The sequence below is a fragment of the Pseudopipra pipra genome, chromosome 10 (assembly GCF_036250125.1).
Source record: "Pseudopipra pipra isolate bDixPip1 chromosome 10, bDixPip1.hap1, whole genome shotgun sequence".
Classification (NCBI taxonomy): domain Eukaryota; kingdom Metazoa; phylum Chordata; class Aves; order Passeriformes; family Pipridae; genus Pseudopipra; species Pseudopipra pipra.
Genome location: NC_087558.1, coordinates 1,069,846 through 1,097,055, shown reverse-complemented (window position 1 = coordinate 1,097,055; position 27,210 = coordinate 1,069,846). Strand labels below are relative to the sequence as shown.

At 47.0% G+C, this 27,210-nt stretch overlaps 1 protein-coding gene across 1 annotated transcript; it reads right to left on the bottom strand.

Moving 5' to 3' along the window:
* Positions 1–344: 344 nt before the first annotated feature.
* On the bottom strand, positions 345–27,111 carry GMPS (guanine monophosphate synthase). Its single transcript, XM_064665696.1, has 16 exons — positions 26,941–27,111; positions 22,626–22,807; positions 18,545–18,659; positions 17,584–17,681; positions 16,498–16,601; positions 15,224–15,417; positions 14,752–14,917; positions 13,086–13,237; positions 12,521–12,694; positions 10,871–10,976; positions 9,790–9,905; positions 8,732–8,857; positions 7,544–7,659; positions 6,054–6,184; positions 4,215–4,387; positions 345–3,436 (listed from the first exon to the last, which is right to left on the bottom strand). The coding sequence occupies exons 1-16, from the start codon at positions 26,965–26,967 to the stop codon at positions 3,335–3,337; spliced, it is 2,082 nt and encodes a 693-aa protein (XP_064521766.1). The 5' UTR covers positions 26,968–27,111; the 3' UTR covers positions 345–3,334.
* Between the last annotated feature and the right edge of the window lie 99 nt (positions 27,112–27,210).

The following is a 27,210-nucleotide window of genomic DNA, read 5'->3' as shown; positions in this document are numbered from 1 at the left end:
CTTAATTAACACGCAATTCCAACTTGGCTGTCCACAAAGCTTACACTTACTCCAGAACAGTTTGCCATGGTTTTTTCACCCTAAAAAACATTAAAAACAGGAAGAAACCCTGCGAGCAGCTTTGTATTGACCTTTGTACCTTAACCCCCTCAGGGGAAGGATCCACAAGAAAAACATCCCAGTTCTAACAGGGCTCTTGATCACACATTTAAATCAATTACATCCAAAAAATCAGCTTTTTCAACCCAAAATACACTCCCATTTATAATGTACATGTACAAACTATATTTATAATATAGTTTCTACATGTAAGAATACCTTGAAAAAAAAAAGTCACAACAGGGTTCAAACATAATATTTTTATTTGTGGATAAAAATTAAGGCTCACAGTACTTTTATCATTTCACAAGCAGAAAAATGTTAAAAATTGAGACTGATGGGGAACACCCCCAATACAAATTCCTCTAACTGCTGACATGTTTTACTGAAGACTCGAGGTGAACAGTTGTACAGGGCAGCTACAGGTATTAGTTTGTAAACTAGATGCTAAATATATATTTTTTTTTAAGAAATGTGAACAGAGTATGATGTTTCTCTCCACTTGTGGCTGTCCAGTACACGTGGATTCCACAGAAACACCCAAGAACCGCCGGGATGATCACACCAACCTTCCCAAGAACAACCCACCACGGCTACAACGCACGGCACAGGTGTCAAACAGGGGGGAGAGAGCTAAGGGGCACAAATCCCATTTCCATAAGACATTTGGATTCATAGTGCAATAGTTTATGCCTAACATTTTCAATAGTCAACTTTCTGGCTTAAAGAGAAGAACACAGGACTGCTGTCCAGCTGCAGGAATGCAGCCCCGGGGATTAAAGGATGGGATGAGTGCATGGCAGACTTCAGGACACAGGGAGACATCGTGCCTGTAGTTAAGATGCAACTCCAAGGAGGACTTTTCCAAGTGTGCAGCATGCAGTAAGGAAGGGATTGCTGCCCAGGTGTGCTGCAGGTGTGTGGGCAGAGGTACAACCACTCCTGTGACCCCCAACCACCACCACGAGGGTTTTATCAGAGTTACATCAGAACTGTGGCACTACAGACTGCAGGTCCATCTACACAGAGAGCTGGTGTCTTGGCCAAACCTGAGGGGGGTTTGTTTTTCAAGGGGCTCTGCACTATTTGCATTATTTTTAGTGACTCCTCCAGCTTTGCCTGTTTGCTGTCAAGGCAACACGAGCTGTGGCAGCAGCGGGGCCGAGCCTGCGCACAGGGAGAGCTGGGGGGGCAGGGAAGGCTCAGGGATTTCTGCACCACTCCAAAAGGCTTCACTTCTTGCACTCTGTGGAGCAGAGACACCCCCCAGGACTGACAACAGCTGTCCTGAGCCTTTCCTTCCCTGACCAGAAATGAAGTGCACTCTGAAGCTGTACCTTCCTTGGGGAGCTCTCCTCTGAGACCAGCTTGTTTCCCCAGGACCCTGCTAGGCCAGGTTCTGCCCCAGCAAACTCCACGTGCAGGGTTTAACCAAGAGCTCCCACAAATCACCCTCCTGTAGCAAAGGAACATTTGGATTGGCAATCACTGACACCACAAAAAGCTCATCCAAAGGGCTCCAGGAGACTGTGACTGGTGCAAGTCACCACTGCCTGTTCTAAAGGAGACAACTGAGACAGACAAAGCTCAATGTGCCCAGGCTGCAAAGCCCTCCAGGAGCAGGGCTGGAGGGGGAGGCAGGTCTCAACTCCACATTACACCAGCCACTGGTGTGCTGCCCTCCTGCATCCCTGTGTCCCCATCAGCCCCCAGAGAGAGGGCTGGAACACACCAGATCCTCCCCCTCGTGAAAAACCACCCCTGACGCAGGCAAAAGAAAACATTTACACCAGTTGGCCATTTCCTATGAGCAGAAGTTAAACCCAATTTCCATAAATGTGTAGGCAGTGAATGTAAGAACAGGAAAATGTGTGCAACCAAAAATATAGAACAAACACTTCCAACATTATTCCAGTTCACAAATCCAGGCAAGGGGAGAGAGAAGTAGCTACAGCCATGAAATACTCCATGTTACTGAACAGTTTAAACCAAGTATTTTACCCCATAACACTATGGTGAACTTGCAGCTGAACAGAACAACTGCTTAAACCAGAAAACCAGGGATAAGAGGGATGAGCCTGGATACACATTCCAGTTCTCCCGGGGAGGTCCCAACAGGCACCCAGCAACCTGCTCAGGTCAGAATCGAACTGTTCCTGGCACAGGACATGCTCAGGATTCTCAGGTGGATGGAAATGGCTTTGCCTTAAACCATCAGAAAAACTCCACGTCCAAAGTATCCATCTCTCCAATTATTGCTTCACTACAAACAGCAGAACACGAGTGACAGGAGGATCTACACGGGTTGGGAAGTCAGCCCCGACCCCAGGGCTTCACACTAATGACTAGAATGACCTCACAGATCAAGCAAAGCACAATACATACCCCAAATAACTCCTGTAAAAGCAAATGTGCAGAAAATAAACTGTCTCCAAGTCCCAGGAAAGCACAGGGGGCAGCAGGAGCGGCGAGGGGGCAAACAGGGCTCTCAGATCCAGCAGCTCTGGTGCAACAGCTGTGCCAGCTCTACTCCCAGTGTGACACTTCTGTCCATCCCCAGAGCACACAGGGATCCTGCCCTGCCTGCAGTTTGCCACGGGCACACACACAGGCAGTGTGTCAGCACACACTCACCTGCCGGGCCAGGACAGACACACGGACAGAGGGGATGGATGGCAGGAGATTTCAGCCTTGTTCAACATTATTGCCATGGGCCAAGAGTCAAACAATATAGAACAAGTTAACAGTACACAACATACACAGTAACTGCACAACTCGACAGTGCCCACTACTCCATTTGGCAAAATATTTATTTATAATAAATCCGTCCGAAAGCAGTTGGTCACAAAGGATTCCTTTTACACGTTTAGGCTGGAACAATGCTTTTGGTAGAAGTAAATAAACTGTCTCTTTTTACACAGTGTACAAAAAAACAAAGAGACACCGAAATGACAGTAAAACCCATGAGAACGGGGAGAACTGTAAGACAGAGGCAGAAGCAGGAGGGACCTGTGTGTGCCCGGCAGTGCTGCCACGGTTCTTTACCCGTACAATCCTCACCCCGCGGCGGGATCATCCCCAGCACAGCTCTGAACTGCAGGATTATGCTCCAGGAGAGGAATCTGATGCGATGTAGCAGCTCCAGTCACTCTTTCACAGTACTGCATGTCAACACTGGGAATGGTTTCTGATATGGTTTAGACTGCACACAGTACTTGGATAGAAAAAGAGTTAATTACTCCCACTCCGTAGTTCCTGGTGGCTTTGATGTCAAGTCATACATCACCCGAGAAATGCCAGGAATCTTCTTGATCTCTGCCACCATTTTCAACACAACCTGTTGTGGAGGGGAAAAAGAATATCAGAAAAAAAGTGTGTGAAACAAAACTGAAGAAAATTATCTTTTTTAAAGGAAAACTGCTCACACTGATCCTGTCAGACACAAAGGAGGAAGAGCCTCCTGCCATTAGCACATGGACACCAATTAACAATCAACTGAACCAACACCTCTGGCTCATGGTATCTGCAGGTACATTTGGGACTTGCTGACTTTTGGCACAGGTTAAACCAGGCTGTGGATCACAAAACACGTCCCTCAAGGCAGCAGCTCCTCAGCTGCAGAGCTGTTTATTACAGTTCAGCAGGAACACGCTCTGCTCTGTGTTACCAAAGTACCTGAAACTGGATATGGATAGTTTTCCAGAAAAAAGCACCTGAACCTGACTCCTAAATCCTTTTAGTGACCTAAAGAGCAAACAGGACACTGAGATGTTAGAGCCAGAAGTGTCAATCAAGGGCAATTCGTGACGTAATTATTTCCAGTTACTAATGCAAAAATTAATTCCACAATCCCAGGAATGGCTGGGTGTTCTTTTCTTTTCTCGGTGGCATTTCGGCTCAGCTCTGCTGGAAAGCCTTTTGTCACACCCATCTGCCAGCTCCTCATTTTGTTAGTTTTCCCCAAACCACCACGATATTCTGGCTAAGGAATATTACGAAAGAGAAAAAACAGCAAGGAAATCAAAGCCAAGGTAACCCAGAGCGAGAGAGGAAGGTGGAAAAGAGCCCTCTGCAACACAAGCTCCCGGTGAAGAGGAGCCTGAAGGCCACGTTACCTCCTCTGGGACCTCGTTGCCAGGGGTGGCTGCGATGCCAGTCATGAAGTCACTGGTGATGAAGGGCCTGATGACCACAGACCTCTGGCAGGAGGGCTGCTTCTGCAGGGGGTCCCGGTCGAAGTGCAGCGGGGTCAGGATTATCGGCATCTGGCTGATTTTTCCGGCGTAACCTGCAGGGAAGGGTCATGCAAAGGGCATTAATTTGGGTTGCAGGCACCAGTTGGACAGAATCCCCACCTGGGCTTCAAATTCTACACCAGCAGCTGCATTTACACCTCGTGGGATCTTCTCCCTGCTGCTCTGGCACCACCACAGCTACTCAAATCAGCACTGGAGGCACTGGGGAGGCCCTGGCACAGGCTGCCCAGAGCAGCTGTGGCTGCCCCAGCCCTGGGAGTGTCCAAGGTCAGGCTGGACAGGGCTTGGAGCAACCTGGGCTGGTGGAAGGTGTCCCTGCCCATGGCAGGGGTGGCACTGGATGGGCTTTGAGGTCCCTCCCAACCCAAACCTTTCTATGATTCTGTAAGTTGCCACTTGAGATGATCCTCAACCTTTGCAGGCGTGCCCAAAAATCCCAGATAATCTCTGTTATCCCTGTAATTTGCTGTGAATCAACTGAAGATACACTTTCCTTCCCACATAGCACAGCCATGGGGTTTTATCAACCCCAATATATCAAGCCCAATAAAGAGCCATTCACAAATATGCCTTTGAAATACTCTTTGAATAGTCTTTTTGAACAATTCAAGAGAAAGCTCTCCAGTATCTCCATGGCTGGGGGCTGACAGGTAACCCCAGACAATCATCTCTCACTTACTTCTTTCTAAATTATCTCCTTCTGAAGGCCAATACACAGATCCCTAATTTCCCTGTTTCACTGATCTAAAAGTCTGATATGGAGGTGTGTTGCAGCTCACAGTGCTCAGGCTCCCCCCCTCTGCCAGCCCTGGCCTCAGCTGCTGGCACAAGGAGGTTTTTCCACTAAATCAGAACTCCAGTCTTATTTTTAGGAGCGATTCATTCACACAAAGCCAAGTGTCACCAAAAGTTAGCAAGACACAGCCACAGTTTTACCAACACAACCAACAGTGTTATCCACAGCCTTCTGAGGGTAATTTTGTACAAATCCTGTTCAGACTGCTCTGCAAACTGAACATGGATTCTCAAAAAGAGGTATCTGCTGTAACTTGATTTTTACAAAATATAGGCAAGTCTGAGGCAGTGCTTCCCACACAGATCACATCTCCAAAGGTGATTAAAAACATAAAACTGAACCTCAGAATTCTTCATTCCCAGACTGGCTGTGCACCATACCCAGGGAACTGAAGACTCCCTGGGAGTGCAGGGTTTGGGTTGACAAACACAGCTTTCACTGCAAGTTAAGGAACAGGAAAGCCCCACAGGCAGGCAGGAGCATCAGCACCACTGGAAACTTGGTATTTGGGCTCCCTTCTTACCACAAAAAAAACACTGTTTAAAAACTCTGCCAAGTTTCTTTACTTCAGGTAAATCCTGAGGACTAAGATCAGCAGAGAGAAGGAACTTTGCTGCCTTCCAGCTGGCTGACAGTACTTTTTGCACAAGTTGGCAGTGCAGTGAAGCAACACAGCACCACATGGCACATCAGAGGTAAGCCTCAGTTCCCCAAAATTCCCTACAATTAATTCCTGTCCTTTAGCTATCAGCTTCTACAACTTTCCCAAGAGCCTGTCATCCCCTTAGTTGACCACCTTCTCTGCAGGTATTTGGGAAGGTTATAGATTTTGACAGTACCCCTGTAACTATTCCCACTAGGTTTGCAGGGACCTGAGCCATGGGATAAGGTGGAGCACCTACCAGACTCCCTGAGAATGTTGTGAGCCTCAAAGTCAGCTTGACGTAAAGTGCTGAGGACTCCTGTGGTCAGGAAAGTGGGGGTGACATCTGTGGGGGGCTCCTTGACCGGGGGGCCAAACACATACACAACTCTGCAACAGATGGGGGGGGGGAAATCACATTTTACATTCACAGAATAAAACAAATTGCCTCCAGACTGCATCCTTAGTGTCACAGTGAGAAAACAGAACGAGGAAGCAGCATATTTTATTTTGCTCACAGTTTCTAACAGGAACCCAGCAAAACCCCCATTAAATACTAAACCTTGCTGTCAATGAAAACCTGTGTGTTCAGCACAGGGCACTAACACTGCAATTTGTAAATCTGCATAATTACATCTGTGATAAAATATCTTCTGAATTCAAACCAGCCACATCAGCTTTCCCCTGTTCCCCTCCCTGCAGAGCCAGAGCAGAGTGTGACATGTCTGAGTGCCTCGGACACGGACCCACCAGGACACACCAGTTATCTGGCTTTGTGCATACAAACCAAGAATACTTGTCTAAAATCCAAAGCAGAAAAATATGCAAGGTCAGACTGTGTATTTTTGTTTGCAACACAAAGCCTGCAAGCACAGCTGGGCAGGAGACCAACTATTCCAGTGCCCTCCTGGCTGCCAGTCTCCTGTCCCTGCAAACAGCAGCAGAGTCTGCAAACACCCCTGGGAGAGCACAGCCCCCAGAGCTGGGGGAGGCTCAGGGGGGCACCATGAAATCCAGAAGAGCCTAAAGAAGTCAGCAATGCTGTGAAGCCAGCACACACTGAAACTGCACAGGCAATCCTGATTTATACCTTCTTTTGTCCCCTCTGCATTCAATTTAACCAATTATCTTGCAATTCCAGGTCTCACCTTCCAGGATAATAGCTCTGTCAGTAGGTGTCACTTCTGTGAGAAAATTAAGGTTTGCTATAAGCAATTAGAAGCAGTTTCACCAGAAATCCCCCAGCCAGGCAAGGAGGATGTGATTCTCCAGAGCTGATTTAATGTCTAAGCAACGTCAGCTGCTGGGAAAAGTTATGGAATCAAGTAGGTAGAAAATGTATCCTCACAGAGAGCTCAATTAAGATCAAATTGCCCAGCTTTGGAGCTCTCCTTGTGCCATTAGAACTGACATCCCCATGTAAATCCCTTTTTGACACACAGCAAAACCAGACTGCAGGACAGCACAGCTCATCAGCAGGCTGGAGCCTTGCAGAAGAGATTTGCATAAGTTATATTGGATGTTGTCTAATCAAGTGCTCTGAAAAATGAGGAGGTAGGCTGGTAGGCTATCAGTTTCTTTTCAAGCTAGAAATAAATCTGTATTTTGATTTGTTGTGTATTTATAACCTCTGTATGATACACTGGCCCATCACATAAAAAATTGTACCCCACAGAGGAAAATGTTTGTGCATGCTAAACTTCCATACATTAATTAGCTCATTAGAAATAAAGATAATTCGATCCTTACCTGTTTATGTTGTGGCACATGCGTGGGATGAGCCTGGCAAGAAACATCAGGGACTCCCAGTGTGGAGCATCTTTGCTGGAGATGCCACAGACGTAGCTGTAGGAGCGACAGTCACCCTGCAAGGCACAAACAGCAATGACTGGATGGCAACTGGGCTGCCAAGATCACTCACAAGACTTTCCCCTTCACCCTGCAGGTGACAGGGGCCATATTTTGGGCCAAGTTTCAGCAGAGACCAAGTTGGTGAAATCAGTGTGGTGGGAGATGCTGAGGGGATGAGGAAACACAGAGCAAGATAACAGAGCTAACAGTGTATAAAAGGAAAAGTTCAGACTTAGGAAACATATATATATAAAGATATACATGTATAAAGGGAAAGATTCAGACTGGGGAGATTCATCTACAGCGACCAGAGAAGAGGGATTGATTGTGTGTTGGCATTTTTGTGACAGAGTGTAGAAATCTGATGACACTGCAGCTTCAAACACTAACCAAAGCTGACTGCAGAGAGCCACAGAAGCCACACACAACACTAAGCAGTGATAATAAAACATATGTAATTCAATACTAATACTGCAGAGAAAGGTTCTTTACAGCTGTGACTGCTCAGTAAAGAAATCCTCCAAGTTATTGCACACAATTCCACGGGAATGCCAGCTCAGCACTTGGTTTGGATTTCTGTCCCCAGAGGAGGGAAAAGGGAGGTAACACTGGTGCTGCACAGATCCCAGTGCTCCCTGCACTGCTCCAGGTCCTTGCCAGGATTAGTGCAATTCAAAAAGCACAGGAAGGGGCAAATGTAGGAAGGAGGGATTTTTAACCAACATAGTCTGAGACTCCTGAGTCTTATCAGGGACAACAGATGACAGCAGAGGTCAGTGGGGCTGGGAATGTTGTGAAGAAACTGCCTGTGAGTGACCAGGAACTGCCTGTGAGTGACCAGCATCACTGAACCTGGATAATACCCTCAAACCCAAGCCCTGGCACTTGCCTGAGTGTCCCTTCAGGCATCCTGACACCTCTGCACTGCCCCAGCACTGACAAAGCTCTCACAGCCATTTGGAGTTTATCTCCTTGACTCAAGCTCTTTATTCCCACATCTCAAGGCAGCAATTATGGTGTTTCTCCCCAGCCTGCCACCCCAGCAGGAAGGAGCTCCCAGACCATCCCTGGAATGCCTCCCTTTACCTGCACTCCCACAGTTTTGATTGGTAGCAAGAAGGCATTCAGTGAATGTAGGCTTGTAATCTGCATCAGCTTCTCCTGGTCTTCTTCACTTGTACACGCCTTGACCCTTTGCAGCAAAGTGTGTGGCTGTGCAAGGATGCAGAAAAATACATTTTAGTTAAATAAAGCTCCCAAGCCCTCAAACAGAACCTGCACAGTGCAAATAAAAATGTTATTGAAGTAGTTGTTTGCTTAAATTTAGTCTACATTTACCCCTTGGAACTATTTTAAAAAACACCTTTCATTTGACAATTAAATATTAGCAAAAGCACTTTTCTTTGATTAGTCTGTACTTTAAGCTGAGGCTCTCCAAGGCCACAGGGGAAGCTCTTTTCCTGTGATCACTCTTTCACAAAGCTGCACTTCTCATTTCTGTGGCACTACAATGGTTTTTAAAGGAAAAGCAGATGTAAATATTAGCCCTTCAGGATTTACAAAAAGCTTTGGGAAGTTGTTTTGAACTTACACCTCAGAGCAGGTCCCTGCTAAGGACTTTTTACCTCTGAGTGAGCTTAGAGCAATCACAAAGGTCATCACAGTTAAGAGATGTAGAATTTAAACATCACCAATTAAAAACTCCAGGTTTTGGTCCAGGACACCCAGCAAGCACCAGTTCCTCACTCCTGCACTGTCATCTACACATTCACTGGTTGCTTGGGTGTGCAAGCCCAGAAAGTTACAATCATTTCAGGGAGGGAAGACCTTTTCCTAATACTGTGTGACTTGAGGTATCTCCAGAAACCTCATCTGCACAAAGTTTAACTACAACAAAACTTGTTTACTATCTGAAGGGTGTATAAACTTCCCCTTTCCAGAAACTGTTCAACACTTGCAGCAGTCATGGCAGTAAAATTCCACTGCGCTGAACCGCTTCAAGTGAGTTGTACATCATCCCCTACAGAGCACAAAGTAGTCATTTGGACCCTTTAGCAGTTTAAACCTCACTGCAGACCACTACAGAACAATCCCACTACTTCTGTGCACATTAAAGTTCACAGTTCTCTGTGAAGTTCTCTGACCTTCTTCACACTCGCAGAAAAATCCGCAACTATTTTCAGGATGTTGTTTGTCTCTGGGAAGTCTTTGCACACATAAGGTTCTTCAGCACAGATCACTCTGATTGCCAGACCAGGACCTGCAAAGCAGCATTGGAAAAACATCATATTGAATAACAGGAAGCTGATTTTCACCCAGAAACGTGGAGCAGTGGGTCAGTGCCTGGGTACAGGGTACTTTGCTGTTGTACCTGCACTTCATTTGTCTTAACACCCTGCAAGACAAAAATACCCAACCCCCACACGTTTTATTCCAGAAGGACATTCCTGTTCAGGACATTTAAGCATCAATTTACATTTAAGCATTGACTGCCTACACCTTGAACGTGCTGGTGGTGCAGTCTGTGGTGATGAACTGCTGGCTGGAGACCCAAAATGAACAGGAACCTCCTCCCTCCCTTTGCTGGCCAACTGAGAACTCTGGGTATAACACACAAAGGAGTCTCCACTGCTTTTAAAGACCCCTGAGGGCTGTTTGACCTTTTAGCTACTTAATATAAGAGTGCAATGTGCTGGAAAAGGCAGGTCCTTGCCTTGCCTGGGATGCTGCTGCATTAGCACAGCCCCTGTGCTCAAACACACGGGCAGAGAAACATCCCCTCCGGGAAGGACTCGGCTGTGTTATCCACTCGGATGTTTCCTGGTGGAGAACTCGTGTTAGTCTCCAGGCTTTCATTTTCAAAGCAGCAAATGCCCCCTGGAAAGGCAGAGCCAGGCCATTACTCCAGGTAGGATGGGCACGTGGCAGCTCAGGCAGTGCCCACTGCACTTACTGGGAATCCCTGCCTGGCTGCTACAGCTGGAAAGGAACAAGTGCAGCTCAGGGCAAATTCACTTACAACACGTTTGCTTTTATTAAGTATATTTATTAAGCTGCTCTCAAATCTTTTCCTGAAAGAAGATCCTGCTAAAATAAAAACCTAAGTTGATCTTTTCTGTGTTTAGAGATCAGTTTTATACTCCACCACACTGCAGTTAAGCATCTGCTGAACAACACTGGTGTGATCCACAGCCCTGCACTGACAGCACAGACCAGCTCCCATACCTGGGAAGGGGTGCCTGGAAACCAGCTCTTCAGGAAGGCCAAGCTCTCTTCCCAGCACTCTCACTTCATCTTTGTGAAAGTCTTTCAGTGGTTCTATTACTTTGCCCTTAAAAACAAAAACAAAAACAAAAGGCAATTTACACTCCAGCTCACAAGTTCAAACAAAAAGCCTCAAGTGTTTAGGTTATGGCAATCACACTGGCCTGCTCCTCACAGCATCAGTGCCAAGGATTCCATAAACACTGGAAACAAATCCCATGTCAGTGTGGGCTTTGGAAAAGAGCTGCAGGACAGAGGGGGAGATAAGGAAGTTTCAGCTTGTGCCAGAAGTATCCCTGGCTCCAGACACAGCTGTAAGGTCAAACTGGCTCTGTCTGTGCAAATTCAAACCTTCCCTGTCTCTGCTGGATGTCCAAACTGACCCCAAAGCCTTGAAAACTCGTTCTGCAGTGCTGGATATTAGAAGTGTGGGTCATTAGGAGTTCTCTCCTGTGGGTGAGACTCACTGATGAGTGAGCACCTTCCACCAGGGCTGTGATGGGTTGGTGCTTTCTTAGACTATTTTGTAACACAGTTAGAGAACTAATGCCAGAAAAAGCAAATTAGGGCAGTCTCCTACATTTGCTTCACATGCTGATACTTAAGAGCTATGCACAGGAAAGGTGTTTAAAAAGCTTTTCTGGACTTCAGACTAAACAGACCAACTGGGAATAGCTCCAAAGGGACAGGACTTGGGCTGCCTGTCTTCAGACAGTTCAACCTCTTGTGTTCCCATCATCTCCAAGCTCCTGGTTGTCAGCCACAGATGTCCCCTTTGGGCCATTTCAGAAAGATCCTGGGGTTCCTAAATTGCTAACTGGCAAAGACAGTGTGTGCCACCAGCGTGCTGCTGGCAGATCTCTGAACAGGTTACCACAAATGTGAGGCAGCAGCTGCATAGGAACAAAAAGAACTCACCCCTGGAGGTACCTGCAGGAACCATCCCTACATTCCAACCCATTTAAACATGTTTTTCTCATTCCTTCTCTCTCTTGAGAACATTTTGCTTGAATGTTACAAGAGGTTCAAGATAAGGAGAATTTTGTTCTTCTCTCTCAGCAGGAGCTGATTATCTTTTTCTAAGCACTTTTTTAAAAGCACTGTCATTGCTCTTGCCTGAACCCATCATGTGCCAGGTCTGGAATATCAGTACCTAAAGATTACTCGTTGACTTGTGTCCAGAACGAGAGACAACAGAAGGAAAAAGTGACCCATTACACCACAAATCCCAGTTAAACCAGTTGCCCGAGAAGCCTAAACTGCTCTGCTGCTGAAGGCACTGGTGCTGCCCTGCTTCCTCACCACACAGGGCTTTGTTTGAGAGGGAAGAGCGAGGAAACAGCTTTTGGGTTGCAGCTGAGAACATCACTGTTCACACTGCATGAACCCCCTTCAACCCTCTGACATCCTTCCGGGTATCCAGTGCTGGACAACACCCAAAAATCTGGACTACTTTGGGAATGGAGCAACTAGGAAAGAAGTGTAATAAATTGGAGTATATTACAATAGAATCTCAAGGGCTGTCAGAGCAGGGTCCCACCAGTGCAGGACAGTCCCAGCAGCAAAGCAGAGAGTGTTCAGTCTGTGACACCGAGCCCCCCGTCCCGGTACCTCCTCCCGCAGCTTGCGGATCAGCTCCGTGTCGTTGTGGTGGGTTTTGATCACCTCAGCTTTGCCACTGGCCACGAGGGAGGCGCTTTCAATGAGGTCAGGTCTGAGGGTTCCCTGGGCCAGGAAAACCTCTTCGGGTTTCAGGTTCATTTCTCCAATAACCTCGTTGGCAATCTGTAGGATGGGGAGAAAACAAAGCAAAGAGCTGCAGTCCACTGTGGCTGCCCAAGGTCTGAAGAAGATAATGGATTGCCTGGCCAGTGATACTGAGCTGGAACAGTACAAACAATCAGGAGGACTAATTATGACACTCTCCCACTGCTGAAATAGTCCTATAACCCCTTATTTTGTTGCAGAGAAAATAGAAAAAATACCTCCAGACTACAGGAACACCAGTGCCTGCTCAATATTCTCCCTCTAACCTACCAGTGGCTCCTTAGGTCATCCACAGACTACACAAGAGCACTGATGGCACTGATCAAACAGTCTGACAGGAAAGGTGTGTCCAGAAATCACGTTATTTTAAAAAAAATAAAAATCAACCAAATAAAAAATAAAACATTACCTTCACAAAGGTGTCACCAATGATTTTTCTTTTTTCCTCAGGACTCGTGGTCATATTTAAGGTCTTGCTAATTCTCTTCCGTGGAGTTCTGTCCTCATCTGAGATGGGCAGAGTTGTTGTACCATTATAGAAGGAATGAGCTGCATTCACCACTGCAGGAAATCACAGGGAGTTTTTGACAGAGTCAGTAAAGGTTTGTGGGCAAGGTTGCAAAAAAAAAAGTTTTATTTTGCTGCTTTAAAAAAAGGAAAATAAAAATCATACCAGTCCTTTGACTATTGACTGGATTAAATAGGGCTGTTCTACACCTCAAGAATTAGTTGTAACAAAAGCCTTTTATTTCTCTTATTAACCTGTTATTTTTTCATATTGTGACTGAAAGCTCAGTTGTTGCTTCCCCTCTTAGATTATGATTTACTTGCTTTAAATGGTTTACAGGACAGTGTTTCCCCAAGGCCTTTCTGCAACCAAAATTAAATGATGCACTATTTATTCATGCTACATTATGCCTCTTAATTTAGAGAGGCTCTCAACCCAGAGATCAGCTGGGAGGCTCCCTGGCATCTTTTACCAGCACTGAACTCCCTGACCTACAGAAGGAGCACTTGCAGCAAAGGGATTCCCTCAATTTGTTCCCCTGGCTGCCTGCCAGAGCCCAGGTTTATTGCTCCACAGACTGCAAGAATAAGACATGGATTTTCCACTAAAAAAGAAAAAAGTAAAAATAATAGTAATAAAAAAAAATTTAAAAAATGTGGGTATAGAATAAAGCTCAGAGTTTGCTGCACTATTTGAGGGCCAGGCAGTGGAAAGCATTGCTCACCTAGTGCCACAATTCCTGGCCAAAACACAGGAGGATCCCTTGACAACACGCACTGCACCAGAACAGGCAGCTCTTACTCATTAAATTACTCAGCCAGGCAGTGTAAAGCAGCTCTGGCTGTTTGCACAAAATTTGCCTTCTCTGACCTCCTCACACTTGAGGTAAAAAAAAAAACCCTCTGAACCTTCTCATTGGCCATGTCAAGGTGCTTTCTGCTCACTCATAATGAACTGCTTCATAGAACCACAGAATCACTGAGGTTGGAAAAGACCTCCAAGATCACTGAATCCAACCTGTGACCAATCACCACCTTGTTCTCAACAAGCTACTCCAAAACCAACCAAAATGCACCTATTTAAAAGCAAGGAAAAATGCCCTGAAAAAGTAATGCTGGCTATAATAGCATTCAATCACCCAAATGAGCTCTCAATTTACAAAGAAAGAGATCCAGGAGAAGAAATAAAGCCCCAAGTGTTAACTAGGATACTGGTAAAAATGGAAATCCAGGGAGTTTTGCAGCAGCTGAACAGGGTCCCTCACCCATCAGCAGAGAAGTGACTGAGGCACAAACCCACTGCTCTGCTGTGCCCCAACTGCAGGTCCCAGATCTGAACTACTCCAGAGATGGGGCAGCTCACTGTGCACTCCAATCAAATAAATTAAGGCTTAACACCTCAGGTTTGAATTTTGGTAACAGGCCCAGGTGGCTCCAAAGGACCAACCTGGCTTTGGCAGGCAAGGTCTGGGAAGAGCAGCTCAATAAACCAGAGCACTGAATGCAGCTCTGTGGGAGAACAGCCAGGCTGCTGGCGGTGCCAGGCACACTGAGCAGAGCTGAGGTACCTTTGACTTGGATGCCCAGCTTTTTGAGGGCCTCCTCCACGGACTGGCTCTCCCTCTTGCGCATGAAGCCGTTGTCGATGTGCACGGCGATGACCTGCTCGCGGTTCAGGGCCCGGTTCAGCAGGGCTGTGCACACTGTGGAGTCCACCCCGCCACTGAGCAGCACCTGGGCGGGAGGGAAAACGGGAAAAAGGGAAAAAAAACCCCTCAAATGTGGGCAGCTGTCTGTGGGGAAAGTGTCAGCACACGACTCAGACACGGCCGGGAGGACGGGAACAGAGCACTGCCCTGCAGCCAGTGACTTGGAAGGAAACAAGAAGCCAACCAACACACTGGCCCAACTGTGCAATTTTTATTAAAACCTGGGTAATGTATGACCCAAATCATGGCAATTCTGCATTTTCCAAATTAATCTGGACAACTATCAGTGCTTCTGCAAATAAATCTTTCAGCCTGGAGCCAAGGCACTCACCAGGACCTTGGAGGAGCCCACTCTGTCCTTGATGTCCTGGATGCACTGCAGCTCCCTGTTCTGCACCGTGAAGGTGCCGCTGCAGCCCGCGATGTCGTACAGAAAATTCTTCAGGATCATCTTCCCGTTCACGGTGAGGCTCACCTCGGGGTGGAACTGGGCTCCATACAGTTTTTTGGATTCGTTTGCTATGCCTTCATTGGTGCAAGGAAACGAGCGTGACAAAACAGAAATAAATGAGTAAATTGGCAGTGAATGCACACCCAAGTCAAGCAGGTACTGGCACAGTGTATACAGTGATTTATTCTGCCACCTTTTGGCACAAGTCACCAGTGAAAACTAAAGATTCTCACTAAGATTAGGAACAAAGGTACTCTTATATATCTAGAACACACAATCCCTCAGAAACCAAGGAAAACACTGAGACATCCCAGGAAAATCACTGTGAAAACAGGAATAAATTATATTACTTTTTCCCCTCATGTGATACCTCATCCAACCCTGCAGCCAAGCCACACTGACCCAGCTGCATCCAAGTGTCCCTGTCTGATTTAGGAGCTTAATCTTCAACCTTTTTATCTTTTCAATGAAAGATTTTAAATAAACCAGATGAATAAATTGTGAGATCTTACTAAATGCTCAGCACATTTAAGATCTCTCCAGGGCTCCCATCTCCAAGAGGCTCCAGAGAGGGCTCTTTGGGACTCAGTAATTCCAGTGACTTTCAAACCCCAGGTTCTAAGGTCCTACATTTTTCTATGACAATCTGTGTGCAATGTTAAAACCCTGCTTTCAGTACCTCCATTATTCTTGCTCACTTGAACATTCATGCAATATTAAATAACAAGTTAATCAAGCTTTAATAATTAATTAAACAGCGTTTGACTTGTACTATTACAGTGCAGAACCCAAACCCCACTCACACTGCACACCACACACGTCTCCATCACCCCTGCCCTAAGGGCACAGGATATTTTATCCCAGAGAGAAACAACACATGCACACTTTAGAATAACATAAACTCTAGAAAATAATGTTAACTCTTACTTAAACCACATTTCAATCGGGGCCACTCCTTTTAAAGTCTATTTCTTTATTACCACGACAGCACAACATGCAAACACACACAAGGAATTGTTAAAAACAATTCCCTTGTTTGGCAATTAAATAACAAAGGAGACTACTCTGTTCCCATTTGGTTCTAACTTCTGTCTGCCATTATTGTTTCCTTTAACAGACCTTACCAAAAGACAATTTCAGGAGAAAATAAATACCTGCTATAATGTTCCCAGACTGTGCCACCACCTTGAATCCATCGGCTACTTTATCCACACTGTCGCCGTGAGTGAGGAGCACAAGCTCTTCCTTCTGAAGGCCCCTAAACAAAGATTAAAAACTAGAATCAACTCCAGAAAGAACAAAGAAGTAACTCCCTGCCTTTCCAAGAGGAGTCCTGAGGGATCACAAGAAAAGCTCATCTTGTTTGACCAGGACATTTGAAATATGTGCAGGATTTCCCTCCCAGGAACAGCCATTTCCAGCTCCAAGGTGTCTCCCTTGGAAGCTGCAGAAGTTCTTGTACACTACACCTCTCATGCAAGAGGGAATTCACCTTAATTCTGAAGGGTTTGGGTTTTTTTCCTTATAAACATCCCAATATTGAAGCATTCCCTCTTGGACACGTGGAGCCATCTGGAGTCAATCAGGATCCCGGGAGTCCTGCTTTTTATTTCAACAAAGTGAACTTTTCTTCTTCAAAACTACATGTTTTCAGGACAATTTGGGCACCCTCAGGCAGGGTATGAAGTTCTGCAGGAGCCCAGCAGAGGAAAGTTATTAAAACTGGAATACCAGGTATAAGTGAACTGTCAGACTTTTACAAGGAACTTGAGAGGCACTGACAAACTACCAAGAAATCTAATTCTGGTTTTATAAAAACATCACAAAGCAATTTCAAAGGAAGGTGGAAAGTCAATGGTTTGGGATTTTCTATGACCTTTCCAGAACTGGATGGGTGCCAACCAATACAAAAGCACTGCACAGCAGGAGACAAGAGCTTAACACAAATATTCCCAGGTCATGGTACATTTTACAGGGTCTCAATGAAGACTTTCTACTTTGAAATAAGGGGGTTACACAACATTCCCCTCTGTATTTCTTGAAAACATTTGCCTGAGTATTTGTTTCAATGAGTAACCTGCTTACTTGTTACCACACTTCTGAAAGTTTTATTAGAAAGTATCAGCTAAAAATTGATGCAATTTCACTATTTTCTTTAAAATAATGTTCCTTTCATCCACACACCCTTTCCCAGACTGGTATATCCAGTATTGCTTTGGTAACTGAAAATGCCTCTGCACCTGAAGAGTGAACACGTGTTATCCAGGGTAATGCTGAACACCCCATCTTCTCTCACACTCTTCTTGTGCACTGTGCCTCCAAACACCTTATTCATCATCTGGAAAACAAAAATACTCCATGAGAAAGCACCCCTCAATCTGGTATATCACTTTATACTCAGCCTTCATCTAATCCAGCCCTTTTCTCCTTGGCAGTGTTTCCTTGCTCAGCTTGGATGTGCAGACCACTGCAGGACCACCAGTGAGTCCACAGGGAAAAAAGTGGGGCTGTTTCTTTTTGGGGGGGTGGGAGAGTGTAAAACACTCTTAAGAACAATGCTAAAACATTCCATGCTTGAAACATTAATTCCCTTGTTTCCATGAGGGTTCATTTTTCAATACCAACCGGACAGAATCAACTAGTGACCGACAGGTTATATTTGTTATGACTAAAAAAGGGCAGTGTGGAAGTCAAAACAAAACTATTTATGCTATTGATCACGGAATGGTTTTGGTTGGAAGGGACCTCAAGGCTCATCTCATTCCATGCCATGGGCAGGGACACCTTCCACTGTCCTGGGTTGCTCCAGCCTGGCCTTGGACACTTCCAGGGCTGGGGCAGCCACAGCTTCTCTGGGCAGCCTGTGCCAGGGCCTCCCCACCCTCCCAGGGAAGGATTCCTTCCCAATCTCTAATCCAAACCTGCCCTCCTTCAGCTTAAAGCCTTTACACAAGAAGGCAGAGCCAAGAGATGAACACACCCCCTCAGTTTAACAATTAAAAGTATCTCAGTTGGGACTTTAAAAGCATCCTGCCCAAGTAGCACTGCCTCTGTTAGAAAAGCAGATCCTTTAGCACTTCACCTTCAGTTAATAACAGAATAAGGCCCAGAAGATGGTTCTGGACAAACAGATATAATGGTTGGACTCGATCTCAGAGATCTTTTCCAGCCTTAAGGGTTCTGTGATTATCCCAACAGCACCTGCATTCCATAGCAGATTCCAAGCACTGGTTTTCCTATTGTAAAGATGGCTGGGTCAAACCATGGTGCATCTTCTGCATACACAGAGTTTGGTCCTCCAGATATGATGATAGCTCTGCAGAGAAAACAAAGAAAACTTTAACTCAAATATGTTGTTTACTTAAAACCTCTTCACTTGCTTCAAACATTGACGTTGTCTCATACCACTCTTCCAACTTTATACATTATAATATATATTTTAACACAGATACCCTAACATGTAGCTCTGCTATGCTATAGCTGTCACACCCACCAGCTTACTAGGGAGGTATTTCCTCAGTTTAAACCAAGTCAAATATAAACCATCTTAAAAAGTGCCTGGATTTTAAATTCCTCATAGTCAAGCATCAGCAAGATGGTTGGGACAAAGCAGAGTATTAGCATGAAAAGATATATATATATAAATACTTGATGAAGTCTGTGACATCTGGAGGGCAGCTGCAGTCAAAAAACACATTCCCAAATTTCTAAGTCTGCTGAGAAAATGTCCCTTACTCCATTCTGATTATGCAGAGGTGGCATTAGCAACAGGTTGTGCATTACAAGTCCAAGACAGGCCAGCATGTACAGTTTGGAGTTAATACTTCACACCGTAAAAGAAAATCAAATCCTTTCAAAGGGGAAGAGAGAGTTTTCACAAACACAATGATTTGCAAGATCCTGAGCTGCAGAGGCACCAGTTGGGCAACACTTTTGGCCTCAGCCCGGGATCGAGCAGGGCTGGACCAGACCTTGGACTCACAGACTGTTTATTTCAAGAGAACATCAAACTCGTTATTCAGAGCCAGAAATGCAAAACCAAACAAAAGAGAGGTTGCATAAATGGGATTACATGTATCTAATAAAGCTTTCTTCCAGCATTAGTTAGAGTCTGTCATGCAAGCACTGACAGAACCCAGTGTCTCTGGTTCTGAGCAGCAGGAACAGGCACTGTGCTCACAACACCTGCACCACCAACAGACACAGGCCTGGAGGAGCCAGCCCATGGACCCACACAGCCCCCTGCTCCCCCTGGCACAGGGGGGATCTCCTGCAGCCACATAGCCCCCTGCTCCCCCTGGCACAGGGGGGATCTCCTGCAGCCCAGCTCCCTCTCCCCAGCACAGGCTTCTCATTCCAGGCAGGAGAGGGATGGAGCTGGAAGAGGCAGCATTTATTTCTCTGCATGCTGGGACCTCCAGGTGAGCCCTGGAACAAGGACACAGCTGACACAGGGACAGGTTTACACTGACCTATCCTGACAACCCGTGCTGTACATGCACAGGCACTTCTGCTCAAGCTGGAGACACGATGGATTCCCTAAACTCCAACACTGGGAGGAAAAGCCTGAACACCATCCATGTCTGGTGGTATTGCTGCTTCCAGTAACTCCATTTTCAGAAGCATTTGCTTCAGTGCCCTGTGTACAGGACACTATTTAATATTAACTAGACCCAGAGAATATCCTGAGTTGGTTCCAGTGCCCAACCATCCTCTGGGGGAAGAACCTTGGCCTAACATCCAACCTAAACCTCCCCTGACAGAGCTCCAGCTGTTCCCTGGGGTTCTAAGAAGGAATTAGAGGAATACAGCCACACCTAAAAACTGAACATTCTTATGAGGAGTCAAAATAGTTATACACTGTTGTACTCAAAAAGTAGAGTCTTAAAAATCTGTTTTTTTTCCGTACCAACTAAAATCTCCCAGGATACAGAAAGGTTATGCAATATATCCAAGTATTAAAGAAAGAAATTATGATCTTGGGGGGAGACAGGAACCTGCATCTTCTCAACTGTCCAGGAGAAGTTAAAATCAGCACAGGATGCAGACCCTGAATGTTTTACTGCAGTACCATGTAATTCCATGCATATCTTCCTGCCTGGGTATGAATATGCCTTTTTCTGGTTCACCCTAAGCCACTTCCAAAACAACCTGAGCCAGCTCTGAAAACCCATTTGCAATGGATTGAAGGCACATCAGCAACCACATAAAAATACCAAGAGTAAAATGTGTGCATTGATACCCCAACCTCAGGACTCCTGCCAGAGGTCAGTGCCAGAATCCAGACTAAAACCACTGAGCCTGTGGCACTTCCCAGCCCAGCACCAGGATCCTGTGGAAAATGCTCCTGTTCATGTCACACCTAGCTGACACCTGTCACTGGAGAATGTTCTGACACTATGGCAATTGAGGAGCTTTTCAAACACAACATGTGAACACACTTTAGCAGAACTCTAGCTGCCCGTGTCAAACCTCAGCACAGCCCAAAGAGCAGCTCCTCGGCCTGTTCAGAGCACGAGCTGCAACACGGGACCCTGACAGTGCCCAGGGCACGTGGAACACGCAGCAGAACCCTGCAGTGAAACAAAAAGCTCACTTTTTCAGTGGTTACTGCATGAAGGCACCTGACACCTGGCACTGGTGTTTGCTGAGTCTGTGGACACAAAGTCATCGACCAGCCTGGGCCCTGATAACCCAAACCCACCACCCAACCCTGGGGAGTGACCTTCTCAACAAAGAGGTGCTGCCACATTTCAGAGAGCAATTATTTGGAATGGCAAGTCCCACAGGTGTAATCATAGAACCTGAAGAACCTTCAACTGCTAAAGGAAGGAGGGAGAAGCTCTTCCCAGCACAAACCTGCACCAGCACAGCACAGGTCTGAGACAAAACACCACCAGTGCTGTGACTCACTCCTCAAATCCAACACGCAGGAGGTGCAGGAATTCTTTCAAACCAGTTATTAAGTACGTCCATCTTTTAAAGCCTTGACCATTGGAGAATTATAAGCAAGATCTGACAAGAAAAGCTGTTTTTCAGAACGTTTCTGAAAGAAATCCTTGACACAAAAGCTGCCTGATAGATCCAGCAGTTCCTGGGTTTTCTGTTCTCTGTGTTTTCAAGAGAGATCAATAAGTTCCTACTTGACTTACTAAAATATACTGTTTACTGGTTCACTAATTATCATTGATTGGAAAAATGCAGTTCTGCAGCAAAGCACTGTCTTATCTGTTGTCAGGCACAACCAAAAAGCACACGTGCACCATATGTCTGGATTGTACCAAACTGACAAGGAAGGTCTTGGGTGGTTTGTGGACTTCGGGGTATTTATTCTCCCCACACAGAAGAGATGCACATCCTAGAAAGCCTAATAAAACATGACAAATAAATGTACAAAATACTAATTAATTGTGAGGCCTTTTTTTTTGTTGTTGCAAACAACAAGGGGCAGTTTCAGTTAGTTTATTTTTTTCAGTTGCTTCCCAGAAACAGTCTGGCATGATCTACCACAATGTCTTCAGTATCCGAGTAAGTTAGTTTAATTTAAAAAAAATAAATTAAATAAGAAGATAATTTTTAGAAACACACAAGACTTGTTTTCTTGATTAAATAAGAAAAACATTTTTAGAAACACACAAGACTTGCTTTCTTGATTAAATAAGGAAATCATTTTTAGAACCACACAAGACTTGTATTCTTGATTAACAGCTACCACAGTTTAACAGGCAAAACAGCAAGACCACCTCGATTTTTGCAGATACATATTTTAAAACACAACCTCTTAAATTACACCTGGAAACCCAAACGATTAAAATGGCATTAAGGCATTGAGAAGAAAATACACAAAATTTCTGTCGCTGCACGAGCGTCCCCAGGAAATCTCAGGTGGGCAAGCCCAGGTGGAATCAGTGACAACACTCAGCTAAAGGTGTTGCAGGGGAACACCAGGGCAGTGAGCAGGGGAGGGGAAGGAGGGAGGGAGGGGAAGGAGGGAGGGAGGGGGGGCTCAGGGACAGGAGGGAGGAGAAGGAGGGTTGGGGCAGGATGGGAGAGGAAGGAGGGAGGGAGCAAGGGGCTTGGGGACAGGAGGGGAAGGAGGGAGGGAGTAGGGGGGGTTGGGGCAGGATGGGAGGGGAAGGGAGCACGGGGCTCAGGGGCAGGAGGGGAGGGGAGGAGAAGGGAGTAAGGGGCTCAGGGGCAGGAGGGAGGGAGCAGGGGGCTCAGGGGCAGGAGGGGAGGGAGCAGGGGGCTCAGGGGCAGGGGACTTGGGGGCAGGCCATACCGAAATCCCTGCTCCCGGATGGCGAAGGCGGGCGTCTCCAGCGGGAAGATCTCGGACTGGACGAAGAGCTCCCGGACGCGCCGGTCGATGACCTTCCCGTACTGCGCCCCCGCGTCCAGGATCACCACGGCCCCCTCGTAGTGGTGCTGCCCATCCTTGAGCTCTCCCCCGGCGTTCTCGGGCTGTGAACAGCACCCAGGGCAGCTTCCGTCAGCTTCCCAACCCGGAAAGGTTGGAAAAGGCCGTGGTGATCATCAAGTCCAACCATCAGCCCAACACCACCACCATGTACACCTTAAACCTCATCCATCCCCAAGTGCCACATCCACACACTTCTCAAACTCTTCCAGGGATGGCGACGGCACCGCTGCCCCGGGCAGCCTGTGCCAGCACTTTACAACCCTTCCCACAAAGAAATTTCTCCTAATATCCAATCCAAACCTCCCCTGGCTTCACAGTGACACGCCGCAGACCACAGACTAAGCCAGACCTCTTCAACAACCAACATCTGCAAAGCTTTGCTAATTAGCTTATGCTAATTCGTGATTAAAATGATAAAGGCTAGCCAAGAAACTTCTAAATGAAAAAAATCCTCGAGTTTATGAGGACCCTGAGAGGCACTGGCACAGCACATCCCTCCCAAACAGCCACACAAACACGGCATCCCCATCCCCCAAACCAAACAGGGCACAAATTAGGGAAGAAAAATGCTAATACGCTAATGAAGGCAGGGCTTTCCATAAATAAGAGCTCATATGCTCTGTTCACCATCTGCAGCCACTGCAGCTTTTTCTGTTTCCAGTTCCACATAAACCCCAGCACGGCCCATGGTAAGTAAGAGCATGTGCCTTTTTCTCAGGCAAACCAGCTCAAAGTCAGAAGGAAAATGCTTTTCCCCATCATAGGCTGAACTTTCACTCGACATTACCTCCTGGGGAGGATAAAAAAGGAGAAATTGAGAACAAATGTCACTGCTAAATCATTTTTAAAGAAGTCTGCATTCAAGCAGATTGCACATCAGAACAAAGCACTGGTTCTCTCTGAGCCCATCACGTCTGAATTGGCTGGCCAACTCCAAATCTGAAAGAGGGCTAAAAAACACAAGGAGAAGTTTCTTTTTAAAAAAAAAAAAAAGTGAAAAGAGGCCGCTATTCCATGGAAGTGTCCTTACTGGGGGATCTTCAAGGAAGAATGAACACAACCACGCTCTAAGACACCAAGAAATTCATGCAGAAAAAAATTTTGCTGCTTGAAGAAATTACTTTGGGGTGTTTTTCTCTTAAAGCTTACACTGCTTCCTGGCCAATGCAGTTTGATGAAGGAAAGCCTGGGAAGGGTTCTACCTGGGAAAAACTGCCTCCAAGCACATCTTGGAGCTTCATCTCAAGTTTTAACGGCGGCATGTTGAGTTGTTCTGCATGTTTCTACCATGCAGCAGAACCTCCAACCCAGGACTCACCAGTTTTCCCACCACAGGCATTTCCACCTGGGTCAGGGAATCACCCCCACCTCAACCACAGGTCACCCCAGAGAGCACCACCCTGCTGGGACACATCTCCCAACAAACACACAGCACAGGCTGCTCTGAGCTTTAGTGCTCAGCTACCACAAGACATCTCAGGTAACTGTCCTCAGATCAGCCCAGGAAGGCAAAGATGCTCAAAACTTCCAAAGTTTATAGTCAATGGAAGAGGTTTTATCTTAATTAAAGGACATGAACAGGAAAAAGATAATGCTAAACCCCTCAAATGCCTAAATCCCGTTTACAATCAGATCCTCAGATTCTGTCCTTCAGCTCGTGGCTGAGTGTGCCTGACAGGGAGCTCTGGATGACTTTTAGTCTTGGGTTACACACCAAAAAGGGCATGTGTTGGAGGAGAACAGACTTCAGCAGCATGGCCCCTTCAAACCCCCAGTCAGATGGAGAGAGGTCAGAGCTGTCTCCCTTCCAGTGGATGGGAGGAAATCACTTTTACAGTGATTCTGGGCATTTTCACCTTGCAATTTCTAAACCAGAAGTTTGCAAAAATGACCAACACCCTCCTTCTTTCCTGAGCCCTCCTTGGGGCAAAACACCATTTCCTTGCAGTTTTTATTTAAAGTCTTTAATTGTTTCGGAGCAGTAGGTTCAGACAAGCAGAACTGTAAGGAGGTTCAGGTCTGAAGGGAGCCCAAAAGCAACTCTGCCATAAATCACAGGGGAGAAGAGGAAGGCGGAAAGTCAGCACAGGGTCTGGCTTCACTTATTCAGAGGCACAATTCCAACGCTGGGGATTTTGAACCCAAATTTAACAAGGGAAACTTCATTTAATAAAATCCAAAAGGGAACAGATGCTGCTAACGTGCAGCCAACATGGCAGTTGAGCCTTGAACACCACACGTCTGCCAGGAGGGAGATTAAGAGGACACCAGACAGCCCAGCTCCTGCAGGGACGGGGCTTATGGAGCCAGCACCTCTTCCTACTGGGGACTGGCCAGACTCTAATAAAAGCTCTTTTTCCCCTCAGTAGAGGGATAACTAGAGTTATCCCAGAGTCTTCTGGTCTATTCTCACAAAAATCTGGAAAACTCGCTATTTTTGGGACCTTCTGTGGAAGCTGCTCTGACAGCTGTCCAAGGGCAGGGGCACCGTGCTGATGTCCTGAGAGTGGGACTAAAACCAGGATGGAACTGGTGCACACCAAGAGAAAAAGGGGTGGGGAAAGCCTGTATTGAGCTAATGCAAATCTCAAGGCACCCTGAAAACCACAGCCCTCTGTCTCACAGACCCGAAATGTGGCACCCAGGTCCCTCCTCCCTCATCTCAGCTCTACCCTCCCCATCATCGTTGGAAGACAAAAATCTTCCAACATTGCTGGGTTTTTTTGTGTCAAAACCAAGTAATTCTGAGTTCTGTGATGAGCTGTGGTAGGAGACCTGCCACCAGGCTTACACTACCTGCTGAGGACACCACAAATCTTCTTCCTCACGTACCTACCTTCTTAGCACTTGAAACCAAGTTTGCAGGTTCCTAACAGCCCACTTGTGCAGAATCAAGGAGGTTTTTGGCATTTCACACACCCACATGCTCGCAGGATGCTCATTAATGCAATTTATAAACCACATTACCATACAGAACAGTCACATTCCAGGGCACCAAGGAGCAGCAGAGCCCAGTCTGCAGCAGTGGCTCCTCTGTCCGAGCCCTCAGCCCTGAGCTTTCGCCCACACCAATAACTCAGGACAAGCCTAAACCAGGAGCCTTAAACTCCCGCTTTCAAGCCAGCACAGGTTTTACAAGAGTTTAATTGCTTCCCTGTGGTATTAAAATTAAGCAGGTCTAAGAACACCCACTCATATTTCAAAGTATAACAGGACAGTAACTCCCTCCAACTCAGGCCATCCCCAAGACCAAGACAAGAGCCCCCAGCCCGTTATGTGAGGGAAGCTTTAACAGAAAAAAGCATCATGCACATGTCCACGGGCTGCTGAGACCCAACCCTCGTGGAAACCACTGTCATTTTCTCCATCATCTGTGTTTCCTGTGAGAGCACAGGTTGTGGAGGATGAGCCATGAGCTCCACATCCCTGGGAGGGAGCAGCCCCAGCCAGGAGAGCAGGTTGTGTCCTCGGCTGGGGAAAAGCGCGTCTGCAAACTCGAGCAGAGACCAACTGAGCACTCAAAACCCCCCTCCAGAATCACAGTCTTCTTGCAAACTAGATAAAGGGTCCAGAACCAGGGAGGAGTCCCCAGGAGCAGCCCCGGTCCAGAGAGGAGGCTGCATGCACGGCCAGAGAAATAAGTGTCAGAAAACTTACGCAGGGACCAAGTGAGCGCCCTAAAAACTGAGCGCCCCAAAACCCTCTCAGGGTCGTGTTTTCGAGCAAAGCCCAGAACGAGGGTTTTAACGCCGCCACAGAAGCGGCTCCAGGCAGCTCGCAGGGCTCGGCTCAGAAGTTGAATTACCAACAAAAGCTCTGATTTCCCAAAGGCTCACGAGTCACCCCTGCCCATGCAGGAGCCACACGGACACGCGTCCCCTCCATCCCCTCCGCCCCCCAGTCCTGCCGGATTAAAACCGACCCCAAAGCTGGAGAACGAGGGGTCCGTCCCAGCCGGGCGCTGCCACCTTGGGGTGCCACAGAGCCCTGACTGGGTGTAATTGATTAATTAAACCGGGGAGGGCACCATCCCCAAACCCCACCGCCCTCGGGCCGCGCCACCCCGGGCCGCGGGGGCCCCTCCAGCGCCATGTGCGGGAGCCGCGCCCGGGGCACAAACGCCCCCCTCCCTTTACCCTTCCTTCCCTTTCCCTTCCCTTCCCCTCGCCCTGACCTTGGTGTCCCCGTTGCACAGGGCCATGGGGGCGGCGGGGCAGCGCCAAGGAAAAGGCCGCTCGGAGCCGCGGCCGCCGCGCCGCGATGAGCTAATGCCGCCCGCGGGAGGGACGAGGAGGAGGAGGAGGAGAAGAAGGAGGAGCCGCCCCGGCACCGCCGCGCCGGCGGAAGGGGAGGAGCGGTGGCAGGGTCAGGGGAGCGGGGATAAGGCCGGGATGGGAGCGGGGACAAGGGGCCGGGGGAGCGGGGGCGCGGCGGGGGCAGAGGC

Bases quoted from the DNA above. Each gene is read 5' to 3' on its own strand.
- GMPS (XM_064665696.1), bottom strand. From the start codon at position 26,967: ATGGCCCTGTGCAACGGGGACACCAAG. The intron at 15,418-16,497 runs GTATTTATTTTC...GCACCAATGAAG, and splicing joins GTCTGGGAACATTATAGCAG to GCATAGCAAACGAATCCAAA. The intron at 14,918-15,223 runs GTGAGTGCCTTG...CCTCCCGCCCAG, and splicing joins TGGGCTCCTCCAAGGTCCTG to GTGCTGCTCAGTGGCGGGGT.